The following is a 13,346-nucleotide window of genomic DNA, read 5'->3' as shown; positions in this document are numbered from 1 at the left end:
TTCCTTGGGCCATACTACACAAGTTTCAGAGAAATTGATACAGTACACAAATATAAACAAAGCGAAAACATTTTAGAAGGGATGATCTGAGCTACAGGCACCTGAGATATCAAATTCACATTATCTTAAAAGATAAGAGCTCAAAAGCAAAGGATGCAGATTAACAACATGGACTCCAAAGTTCCCGCTATTTCCTCCTTGGTACGACCTCACTGACCTTTATCTGCACCCCTGCTCTGTTTCTTCTGCTGCCGGGCTTAGAGTTACACAGACTGTGTTCTGCATGCTAAAATACCTTCCAACACTTATTCTGCAGCTGATGATACAAAAGACGTTTTCCCTTTTTTGAGAAGACATGGAAATTAATTTATCAATGGCTTTAATTATGAATTAAAACATGTTTGAGGGTTGCAGCCCAAGCTTGCAGAGTTACAGCATGTGGGAATCACTGTCCTATTTGTACTGCTACAGAGAATCCCATATCTATACGCTCACTAGTTGGTGAGTAAAATCATGAAACCCCTGGGCGCAATTAGTCCTTATTAGTAATGCATGGGTCAGCCTTGACATCATTTAGATCTCATTGCAAATTGAGCTCAGCCACCCGTGTGTGCCAAACATAATTAAGTTCAGAGACCTACATAATGCTAATAATGAATAATGCACTACAGCAGGTGATCTCTTAACCAGGGTGGGAATTTCACGGCGGCCATGACGGCCATGGCCTTCACTGCCCCTCGGTCTGGCCGTGATGCCCCGAAAATAATTGTACGTCCTATGGCCACCATGGCCGTTGAGCCCTGATACTGTTAAAATCTCGAAGTTGCTTTAAAAGTGTCAGAGCGGTGGTCTGGGCTCTGAACTGCATTAGTCCTTGTAGCTTGGATTGGTTACGCGCACCTCACGTGTCATCATCCCATCATTCAATCATCATTGCAGCGTCTCGCTATAAGAATACAAGGAGGCCTCGTGTCTCCTTTTGTCTGAGTTTATTCACTTCTGAGACAGGTTACTGTCATCCGGAACCACGCCAAAACAACCAAGAAGTATGTTATTTATCACACACACACATACCGTTAGCTCTCCCATAGCATTCCCCCGTCTCTCTCTCTCTCTCTCTCTCTCTAGGAACCTCCCTTCTCCTCACCCAGTGGAGTTTTTATATGTACAAAACTGGTGGGGCACGAACAACTTGGATATATAAAGGCTTTTTGTACCTTAATACATGGAGTAAAGAGCACCATCACAAAGCAAAACTTAACAATAACAACAACCGTGATGCCTCAGCATGAAAACATCAGACTGTAGGAAAACAGACACCGTGGTTACAATAGCAATCGATCCATCGATACATGAACTATACTTCCGCTCACCAAAGCTCCAGTAGAGGGTCATCTTCTTTCATTTTCTGTTTGTAGTATTTACCCCTGGTGATGTAATCTAAGCCTCTGCATAACGACACTTTTCACACACACACACACACCTACAGCTAATCAGCTCTGACTTATGAGATGATGTTTCAGTGGGGCTGCGAGCGCTTTGCTCCTCTTGGGATTTATTTTTTGCCACACACATTGAATGAAAAACTACTCTCTTCAATGCGCAGTGTAGTTAAAAAGGAATTTGTTTTCCATGTCATTCATGTGTTTTTATTATCAGACAGTTAGGTTGTTTATTTGTAAACTCCAAATCCTAATTTTTCCCTAAATGGCCTTTGTGCCCTAAAAAAAATTGACACAAAAGGCCAAATGGCTTCGCCCCTGAAATGACGAAATTCCAAGCCTGCTCTTAACCAGTGAACAATTAAATTAAATGTTGCTGCTGTGGACACCGGTATACACCGATTCGGTGAGCGATTTGTGTATGTCGCCATCTAGCGACGGGGCCATTGCTGCGGTGTGCGTTCTCAATCATTACACTCATTATCCATTCAACAGTCATTGATGCTATCAATAATAGCAAGATAACCATAACCCCAAATGAATAAAGTTACTTGGTTGGACGATGTCAGACAGTGGCCTCCAGTTACTGATGAAGGTATCTGAAATTACTGATATTAATTCATGAATTAATATAATTAAATATTAGTAAACGGAAAGTAGAAGGAGATGTAAACACAGCTAGCTTCCGTTGAATTGACTTACTGACCTTAGCATGCTAACTAGCATTTAATCTTTAAGGACAGCCCACGTGATTAAAAAATAATGTAATTATTAATGTTGGAATTAAATACTTGTTTCAGCAATAAGTATGACATATTAAAATAGGATACAGCAAGAAAATAGACTGTCAACACACATCGCTATGTGTTGACGTTTGTTGTAGCTAACATGCTAACGCAAGCTTACATGACATTTCATTAACATGATATGGCTGCGACGTGATCAAAAACAAAAACACTTTTTTGCTTCGTTTTAGATATTCAGGAGTATTTTATTCTTCGGCTGGCCAGTGATGACCAACAAAACAAAAACTACAGGTCACTGATAGAAGGTCAAAACTACCTGAGCTCTGGATGGGTCGGGCAAATACTACATTGCTTTTTGGACGACCATGTCATACTGAAAGGATCGGTGAGGTTTTCCCAGGCCATCCACAGCCACCACACTGTGGAAGTTACAGTGAGAGATGGGGGGCATGTTGAGAATGTGAAGTGTGACTGCATGGCTGGCAGAGGAAGCTGCTGCAGCCACGCTGCAGCACTACTGTACACCGCACGCACACCGCATCAATGGCGGCCGCTCTACTTCCGGTCACTTCGCCGAATCGGTGTATAAAGACATACCCTCCGTATGAGTTTCTAAGACCACACTAACAGAGAGGTGAAGCGATGACGTACTTTTGTTACCTCGACAAAAAGAAATGTTGCTTTTCATACGATTTCAGATTATTGCAGGAATTCAGATCCGTGGCAAACACAGGTTTATGATACGTACATGTTTGGTCCAGTAGGATAATCTCCACATAATAACTGTATGGCGTTAATGTGATCACCAGATGTAAAAAGCTAACGCTAGGTTATAATCTCACTGTCGCAAGGCTCCACATCACGTACGCTGAGCTAAAGGTGGCTAATGTTAGCACGAAGATTTTTAATAGTCCTATTTACTAATTGATAGCAACCGCCATTTGAATCACAATTAAAGTTTCAGACTCTTTAAGGCAGTGGGTGTGTATAGAATAATGTATATGAAGATGCATGGTAGGATTCGGGCCTGGATACCTTGAGATTGAGGGAGTAAGTACGCCATTGTTGTGTTTTCATCGCCGATCTTTGACCCTTTTAACAATGTTTTCTCAGTCCATGAAAGCAAATTGGACCAATTGTATCGTTTATGAAAGTGTTATTCCGCATTCAGTTGTACTTGGATCCACTGGTTTCAATATTGCAATTCCCAAAAACCAAGATGGGGAAAGCCAACATGACACTTCAAAACTGAAGTCCTCACACCAAGGGGTAACGTTACGGTGACTGCATCTGCTTTAATATACATTCTATAATACCAGTGCACTTTTATGGAAGAAGAGATCGATATCAGGACGAAGTTAAGATAGAAACAAGAAAGTTAAAGCTGCATTAGCCTCAGATGCCCTTTTTGCTATCCAAACTTTTTTGTTAAACGCTATAAACTTTTTGAAACTTTGGCCCATTGGTCCCCTAACAAAACATTAGGATCAGAGGACCGGCACGAAAAACACTGCTTTGTCTCCAGGGGCTTGCACGACTTTAAAATACAGCATGGCAAGTAGCTGTTGTAAGATAATGAGCGTCTGTAGCATAGATCTGTATCTTTAACTGGCGGTCGTCTTTGACTTAATGAGACATCTAAAGCCACCAGGCTTGTTTAGCCGTCTACATCGCTAACAATGTCTTCATCATTAGCGAACTCATTATTGTTGTGCTGTCCATAGAATAAAATCCAACACAGACATCGAGTTGACATGGAGCAGATTTGTCACAAAATGGTTACAAAACTTCCCGAAGTTCACTATTTTAACTTAACGCACACAAAGGTAGGTTTGGTTTTTGTCTTCTGCTGAAAAGCCAAATCAACCCACTCGCCCAGACAGCTATAAACCTTTCTGGAACGTGGAAGCACCAATCACTCCACTTTCCCTCAAAAGAACATTCATCAGACAGACAGAGAAGATAATTGCACACCGTACTCCCTTAGAATTTTGAATAGCAGCCCCTTTAGGCACTGAATAGCTGCAAGTCCTTATTTGTGTAGCAGCCATCCTCCTCTATTATATGTAGACACTCAAGCGAGTGAATAGATATGTGGATATGGAGAGTAGATGTCATGTATACGCCAATTTAAATGCACACATGGTCTTAGGCTTTTGTTAATTCATCGATGTTGTTCACAAAGAAGCCTTCTGTGACGTAGTCGACACTAAAACTTTATCCTTGGTGAATCCTGCCCAATATTTTATCACATTCACATACATGTTGCTTAGCATACATTATCCTCCTTATGACACTGTTACAGTGGGGCAAACAAGTATTTAGTCAGCCACCAATTGTGCAAGTTCTCCCATTTAAAAAGATGAGAGAGGCCTGTAATTTTCATCATAGGTATACCTCAACTATGAGAGACAGAATGAGAAAAACAAATCCAGGAAATCACATTGTAGGATTTTTAATGAATTAATTGGTAAATTCCTCTGTACAATAAGTATTTGGTCACCTACAAACAAGCAAGATTTCTGGCTCTCACAGACCTGTAACTTCTTCTTTATGAGGCTCCTCTGTCCTCCACTCGTTACCTGTATTAATGGCACCTTTTTGAACTCGTTATCAGTATAAAAGACACCTGTCCACAACCTCAAACAGTCATACTCCAAACTCCACTATGGCCAAGACCAAAGAGCTGTCAAAGGAGACCAGAGACACAATTGTAGACCTGCACCAGGCTGGGAAAACTGAATCTGCAATAGGTAAGCAGCTTGGTGTGAAGAAATCAACTGTGGGAGCAATTACTAGAAAATGGAAGACATACAAGACCACTGCTAATCTCCCTCGATCTGGGGCTCCACGCAAGATCTCACCCCGTGGGGTCAAAATGATCACAAGAACGGTGAGCAAAAATCCCAGAACCACACGGGGGGACCTAGTGAATGACCTGCAGAGAGCTGGGACCAAAGTAACAGAGGCTACCATCAGTAACACACTACGCCGCCAGGGACTTAAATCCTGCAGTTCCAGACGTGTCCCCCTGCTTAAGCCAGTACATGTCCAGGCCCGTCTGAAGTTTGCTAGAGGGCATTTGGATGATCCAGAAGAGGATTGGGAGAATGGCATATGGTCAGATGAAACCAAAATAGAACTTTTTGGTAAAAACTCAACTCGTCGTGTTTGGAGGAGAAAGAATGCAGAGTTGCATCCAAAGAACACCATACCTACTGTGAAGCATGGGGGTGGAAACATCATGCTTTGGGGCTGTTTTTCTGCAAAGGGACCAGGACGACTGATCCGTGTAAAGGAAAGAATGAATGGGGCCATGTATCGTGAGATTTTGAGTGAAAACCTCCTTCCATCAGCAAGGGCACTGAAGATGAAGCGTGGCTGGGTCTTTCAGCATGACAATGATCCCAAACACACCGCCAGGGCAACGAAGGAGTGGCTTCGTAAGAAGCATTTCAAGGTCCTGGAGTGGCCTAGCCAGTCTCCAGATCTCAACCCCATAGAAAATCTTTGGAGGGAGTTGAAAGTCCGTGTTGCCCAGCGACAGCCCCAAAACATCACTGCTTCAGAGGAGATCTGCATGGAGGAATGGGCCAAAATACCAGCAACAGTGTGAAAACCTTGTGAAGACTTACAGAAAACGTTTGACCTCTGTCATTGCCAACAAAGGGTATATAACAAAGTATTGAGATGAACTTTTGTTATTGACCAAATACTTATTTCCACAATCATTTGAAAAAAAATTCATTAAAAATCCTACAATGTGATTTTCTGGATTTGTTTTTCTCATTCTGTCTCTCATAGTTGAGGTATACCTATGATACAAATTACAGGCCTCTCTCATCTCTTTAAATGGGAGAACTTGCACAATTGGTGGCTGACTAAATACTTTTTGGCCCCACTGTACATATTAAATAAGGCGTTCCCTTCCACTTCGTACCAATGGCCCAAACTGCGGCAACAGCAACGTAAGTGAAACTGATGGCAGCACAGTTCAAGGTTTTCTAGAACTGTCCAGGTCTGTTCATAATCAGTCTTCAAACACTTCCAGAGCCCATACTGTGTTCCTGTTAGTGTTTACCTCCTGTCCACTTCAGCTGATTCCTCTGACCTCCAGCACTCTCTCTTTTAACCTCTGTCCTTCTCTAGCGCTGTTCTTTTTTCTTTATTGGGGTAAGTTGGACATCACAAATCCAAAGTTTTTTCTTTTTGTCAATGACCAACCCTGAATCAATGTATCCCACTCAACACATAGGGTTGATACTGTATGTCTTCATCTTTGTTTCCATAGAGCTACATCGTTCATGTAGACGGACAAGAAGTCGACACTCACAGGAACACAGTTTGGCATTGTTTAAATGGAGGATGTGGCTCACTGCGTTAGTGCACTGATCTTCGGATCAGGGGAGCACTGGTTCAATCCCCACTGCAGTCAGCATGTCGCTGTGTCCTTGGGCAAGACGCTTCACCCCAAATTGCTCCTGTGGGGGATTGTCCACAGTATTGCAGGTATATAAGTTGCTTTGGATAAAAGTGTCTAACAAGTGACATGTAATTGTTTAGCAGCTATATGGACACAAAGATGAAGAAACTTGAGGTTTTTTTTGTAGGATGGATTCATTCATAGTTGGTCTTTGACAAAGAGAAAGAACTTTGGATTTGTGACGGCTAACTGTCCCCAGTAAAGAATTTACGAAAGCGCAAGAGAAGGAAAGAGGCTAAAAGACAGAGAGCTGGACGTCAGAGACTTGCTGATTTCTCTTACACTATTAAGAGAAGCATGAGCTGACATGAGATAAGCCCAACATTTCATCCATTACCGACTACAGAAGTCTCTTTAATGGAAGCTTGTGTCAATATGGGAAATGGGTGGGAATTGCAGATGATGCAAGTATGTGCCGAACGCAATCAAAGAAAATCTAAATGATTGTTTTACGGGCATGGATGACGAGCATCAGAGGGAATCTTTGAGGAAGCAAAAACATTTCAGAGAAGGGACCTTGTGTGGGCTCTAAAGGATGCAAGGATTTATTTCTTTTCAGATATGATGTCAAGCAAATGACAGACGTTGTCCTCGATGTTAAGCAGATTTAATTTCATGAATTCATCTCAATGAATGACTTCAATTGTGCTTGCGTCAATAAGAAGCAATCTTGGCCATATGATCTGAGACACAGGAGAAGAAATGTTCATTCCAAAAGGTTACTTTGGCTATATCAAAACTCTGTTGGGCAAAATGCCATAACATTGAACTTCACCTCTCGGAATGAATGACAAAAAAATTCAAATGTCTTACACACAATCTCCCAGCTGTACTTGTGTCCTTCGGTTTTGTAGTACATCCAGTCCTCAGCTGCTATTCCGACATCCAAGGCCGCATACTCTGCCAGTTTGCCATTGTATGAAAAGACTGATAAATTGGGAGCAGGGCGTGAGGCGGCCCTGATCTGCTTTCTGAAAATGTTTATCTGAAGATCATGAGGTGGCCTGACGCTGCTGAAACATCGAATGTCTTGCTGTGGATTGCCTTATAAATCCTTAAGCTGTTTTTCTTTCCTCTTTGCATTTCATTTACTGCACATTAAGGGTTTATATACTTGCTTGCCGTACTGCTTCCTAATCTCTTCTCTAGGATTGTCCCAGCAGGTGGGAGGCCAACATGAAATGCTTTACAAGAGGGCCATGTAATAGAGAGGAAAAAACAGCAGATTATGTGAGACCGAGAGATGCTGGCATGTTGTGTGGCACAGAAGCATCGCCACGTCATGAGAGGGTCTAATCCGTGGATGACACGCTCTGGCAGAAAGAATTTGATGTTGGCCACAACCCCATAATCTACTGACATGTGTGCCTCTCACAGGCCTATGGATTTGGAGCAAATGAGATTGGAGATGGCAGATGAGAGGATAAGCTCTGGCTGTAATGCAAGCGGAAAACTCCGGGTCTGAAAAATGAATCCAACACATTAAGGTTTAAAGTTGCGCATGATTATAATGGCGTGGGTGCTTGAGTGACAGGTGGGTGCTGTCAAAGGGGGCTAGTTCTGTGGTTTTGGTGCCTTTTTTTGGGATATTTTTTCACACAATATTATTACTTTTTGGAAGGCCAGAAGGGGAGGGTTGGTGTTGTATTAATAACTTAGTTGTTGAGAATGTTAAAACAACACAAAGTTAAGAAAACACCCCAGAAAGGGTTGTAGGTTTTGAAGAAGATATACTTTATTGATCCCTTACAGGGAAATTTCTTTCCCCACTCTGTTGTGTTCACACACATTACACACACAGGGAGGATATACGTACATGCACAAACACAACCACACATGCAGGAGCGGTAGCAGAGAGGGAGGCTGCCAGGTACCAGGCGCCAGGGAGCAGTTTCAGGGTTCGGTGCCTTGCTCAAGGGCCCCTCGGCAGTGGCTCAGGAGGAGAACTGGCACCTCTCCAGCTACCAGCTCACTCCATATTTTTTGGTCCAATTTGGACGTGAACCGGCGACACTTCGGATCCAAGTCCAAGCCCTTACAGACTAAGCCGCTGCCGCCCCTTTTTTTTGTTATTTGTCTTTTTGTTTCCTTTAAAAATAGAGAGGATGGATACCTGGGTACAAAATACAGAAGAGAAGTGTTGGAAATGGTATACATTTATACTTAAGCTAAGCTAAGACCAAAGTCCAGCACAGTAGGCAAAACAATTCATCCGGCATAGAAGGGTCTGTAAAAATCTAAAATATTTCGATTGATGCATTTTAGAGTGTTCGTCACATTTCAGTCGGGATGAGACCACATCAGAGCACCATGAGTGTTTCACAGGGAGTTGCTGTAAATAAACATTGTCATCTCAGATTCTGGTAAAACATCCCAGCCAGAAGCAGTATTGTTGAAATTTAGATCATTGATCTGAATGGGGCAGCATGATTTGTGGAGTCCCCCAGGGTTTGAGTTTCGGGCCACTTGTATTCAACCCGTGCCAGACCATATGAGAGAAGTTGAGGCTAGTAGATTACTTAATTAAACTTCTTACCACTGAAATTACCAACTGACTTCTTTGAATGCCTTTCAAACAACTTGAGGTTGAACAGTGTTGGAGTAGCAACGCTATGGTAGCAACTTTTCAATCGAAGAGAGTCCTCCTTTTACCCTGTTATACCCTAATATTGTGTCATTGGTGAATGGTTTATTTGTGACGTCCTGTGTGACTCAGTTGTCAGTGTCACTCTGCAGAGCTGTGATAAAGTGTTGATGGGCCGTGTCAGATGCATACGAGCTGCCACTGATCTGAAACGCATTGACACCAGCACACTCGACACCATAATCCGGTAAAAATACAAATATAGTACAAACGTAATCGTTTCAAAAGACATTTCGTCTGTATTTTAGAGCAACGCCCAGAGAACAGCTTTTCAAAATCTGACATTTCAGGTGTTTTTCAATACTTGATCCTTTCCGAAATAACTTGGAGTAATCGATTATCAATGATCTTTAGTAATTGTGTCTGCAGTACTACTTCTGAAATAGAGTTTAATTCTGTGTGTATAGATTCCTTTACTATTACTGTCTACAATGCAGGCTCACCCTCTGGAGATATTGTGAGAAATGAGCAAACAACCAAAAATGTAATGCTGAAAGACAAGCACACAGCATTTGATGCATCTTTATATAATGACAGGTTAAAATGGCAATCATGCATCCTCATAATAAGGGTTGGAGTACATTTATCTAGTGCATACCTTACCTGCATTACTTACATTTATCATTACACTCATTTTGTGTGTGTCTTCATGGTCAAATGTTCTTCTGAAGGCCCTTACCTTGGAGGGAAATACCCCCGAGGCAGCTAAAAGACTTAGCCAGGTGTAAATGATCTGTTTCAGGAATTATTTTGTCACTGTGACTGTGCAAGATGAAGTCAAAGAACTCTACAGGCGTTTGGTTGAGATCAAGACAAAGGTTGAGTTTAACGAGCCTGAGGTACGAGGAAAAGCACTGGTGTGATCCCCATTGCAAAATAGTCTTCTCAGTTTAATCTGGTTGTTTTTAATTCAGCTATTAAGAACTTCTGAATTTATGTTGTCCACTCTCTGGGAGTTTGACGCATCACCATTCGGCTATATGTACTCGCATGCATACGTCACAAATATTACTTGAATTACATTTCTTTTCACGAATACAGTGGCTTTGTTTTATTGTCGGGAATAGCATTGAGTGTGGGTTTGAAAAGGATGTTTTCAAAACTGTGGCCTTGGAATCTAATAGAGGTGGAAAATATAAAGCTATGGATTTTACGGAATGCCACAGTGAGCACAAATCTTGCCGCGTGTTTCAATAAAAGTGTAGGGCAGTGGTCATTGTCATTGAGATGTTTACCTTGGTCTTTGTCTTGCTGTTTTGTCGCTCCTGTGAGGCGATGCTGGTGTGAGTGAGTCACAGAGTTACTGAATGGCGGGCTGGGTTTATAAACCTCTGTGAGGGAGTTTGAAGGCCACTTGTCCCTGCTATCTGTCACGTAGGCACATGCAACAAGGTCTGACAGCTTCAGAAAGCTCACTTCTCACCATGGGGTGCACGGGAGCACAGAAGCAGCTCTTCATCATGAAATCCTTCTTCCTGTTTCTCTTCACTCTGTTGTTGGTGTCCAACGGGTCTTCAGCTGTCATCACGGGGGTAAGTAGGGGCACCTTAAGCCTAATCACGGGGCATTGGGAAGCTCTCAATGATGTATTATGGGATTGTGCATGCTTTTCCACCTGCCGTTCTACTAAAGTCTTTATATATTTTTGTATAAAAGGCAAATATGTTACATGATATGAGTTATTACCATCAAGAAAACAGTTTTTTTTATTATATAGATGGAAAATTAAATTGGAAGACATGTTTTTAAGAGGATTATGACTTCTTTTTGTAAATCTTCACAAATATTAGTTTTTTACTGTGCTTTTCATGTTTAGATAAGGAAAAATATTCCAACCAATATTTCATTCATAAAAATATAATTACAGAGTGAAATGCTCGACTTATTTTCAGACTTGCCCACATAGTTTTTACATTTATCTCTGAAACTATAAATTCTACTAATTTCTCCTCACATGTCTGTAAGGCATTTTTGATATTCGAACAGCATGAAAGGCTATAATACAACATGATAACTGTCAAATCAATCCATTTATACAAACATCTATTCATTACAACCCCCCCAGGGAAGCTGCAAACTTATTCTCTGAAGTATTTCAATATAGACGTTAGGATTTCCATATTTCTGTGCGAGTTTAAATCATGGAGATAACCTGCTAATAAATCAGCCATCCCTGTCACTGCAGCCCTCTGCACGCTGACGTGCGTTGAGAGAGGAGCAGCCATGAAACAGAAATCCATTCTCATTCTCGTCTGTCACATGAAATCATTTCTGTTCCTCTCCATCATCCTGTGTGTTCGCTTCATGACATCCAAAGCGAGAACCGTCACTCAGCTCCTCGTTCAGACCCTTCAAAACAATCAATCACCTGCAATCCTGACGTGTGTTGTTGATGTATGATATGACTAATGGTGTACTAATATTCTCCCATTAGCACAATATACTGTCAAGGTCACACCAGCGTTGATACATACAGTATCTCACACATTCAAAGCTTACACCAACATTACCTGCATTTTCCTTAATGGAGTGAAGTGTTACATCATTAATTCACATGCATTGGAGCATTACATACATCATTTGCATGTGTGTTTTAAAAAAGAAAATCAATATAAGGGTGAAAATGGAGTCAAAAATAGATTAATATTTACAAAAAAACCCGGAAATTATGAATATAAAAAAATATAAATGAGGATTTTAGTTCATTCACTTTTGGACAGCATTAATTAGTAGCTGGAAATTATAATTACAATTATGGTGGCAAGTTATTTCATGTCCATAAAACTAATCAGTCTTTTCCTCTGCATAATAGGTCTTAAATACGCCTAATTAAATCCCAGAATCTAAACCGTGTGTGTGTGCATGTGTGTGTAGGCTTGTGAGAAGGACTCTCAGTGTGGAGGAGGGATGTGTTGTGCGATGAGTTTGTGGATCCACGGCCTCCGTATGTGCACGCCCATGGGACAGGAAGGAGACGACTGTCACCCCATGAGCCACAAGGTGAGGTCATCCTCTTTGATTTGTCTCCGTAAATTCTCGCAAGAAGACAAAAAAAGAACTAAGAATGTGTCTCCATTTCTGTTTCCAGGTTCCTTTCTTTGGGAAGAGACTCCACCACACTTGCCCCTGCCTGCCCAACCTGTTGTGTATCATCGTAGAGGAGGGCAGATTCAAATGTCTCTCACCGTACCAGTATCCAGATAACTACCTATGAGGACCCCCCACCCTTATCTGCCACTTGCACTGTAACTCTCTGCCTTTGAAATCCTGTTTCTTTGGTTTTTAATTTATTTTGAATAAAGAGATATATTTAATAATGCATCATCATTTACGCTCTGGTCAAAAACAGCTGGATACAGGAGAGGGAAACTAACTTTTGATTTGGGCTCTTCAAAACGCATAGACCCTTCTGATATAAATAAGGGTTACACAAGTTATGTGACTATTGGGATTGGGACTGAAAAGGTCAAAACAGCCAGCAGTAAAAGCCAGGCAATAGTAGTCACATTTCCCCAGCATCACAACGGAGCTGCGTGTCCCTGAAGACAAGATGATGATCCAAAAATACCCGACCTGCATTTACATCGCATGAGAGTACATGCAGGTGAGGAGCTTCCTGTAGTCGAGGGGATTCAACAATTATACCGTGAGACCTCCGCAGGCCGATAGCGGAGCAAAACCATCTGTCAGGAACATGCAGGCACGTTGTGATGCTAATGGTTATAGATGCACGAGGGCAGAACGTGCGTTGAGGAGCTCAGCGCTCAGAAACACCTCACAACATCACAGTGATTACAGTCTACACTGCTCGGCCTTCAAACGCTGTGGTTTGGTGTAAATGAAGCCACTGTCAATGAATGCAACACAATTAGCTGAATCAATAGCCTGCTACAAGTTTAAGGAGGGAGGAGAGGATTCAGGTTTGAGGAAGTTTGATTAAAACAGTCGCCACAGAAACAGTGAAACAAACCCTTTACTTGGTGCTTCGTTGGGAGGTAAAAGTCAGACTTCTAAACTTTTAAAGAGCATGT

The 13,346-nt window shown here is 41.8% G+C and overlaps 1 protein-coding gene across 1 annotated transcript; it reads left to right on the top strand.

The window, feature by feature from the left end:
- The first annotated feature begins 10,688 nt into the window (after nt 1-10,688).
- Nucleotides 10,689-12,579, top strand: prok2 (prokineticin 2). Its single transcript, XM_063911813.1, has 3 exons — nt 10,689-10,847; nt 12,190-12,315; nt 12,404-12,579. The coding sequence occupies exons 1-3, from the start codon at nt 10,698-10,700 to the stop codon at nt 12,527-12,529; spliced, it is 402 nt and encodes a 133-aa protein (XP_063767883.1). The 5' UTR covers nt 10,689-10,697; the 3' UTR covers nt 12,530-12,579.
- Nucleotides 12,580-13,346: the final 767 nt, after the last annotated feature.

The sequence above is a fragment of the Eleginops maclovinus genome, chromosome 20, assembly GCF_036324505.1.
Source record: "Eleginops maclovinus isolate JMC-PN-2008 ecotype Puerto Natales chromosome 20, JC_Emac_rtc_rv5, whole genome shotgun sequence".
In the NCBI taxonomy this organism is placed as follows: domain Eukaryota; kingdom Metazoa; phylum Chordata; class Actinopteri; order Perciformes; family Eleginopidae; genus Eleginops; species Eleginops maclovinus.
Note: the sequence above shows the minus strand (reverse complement) of the source record. Positions and strands in the feature narration are given on the sequence as shown.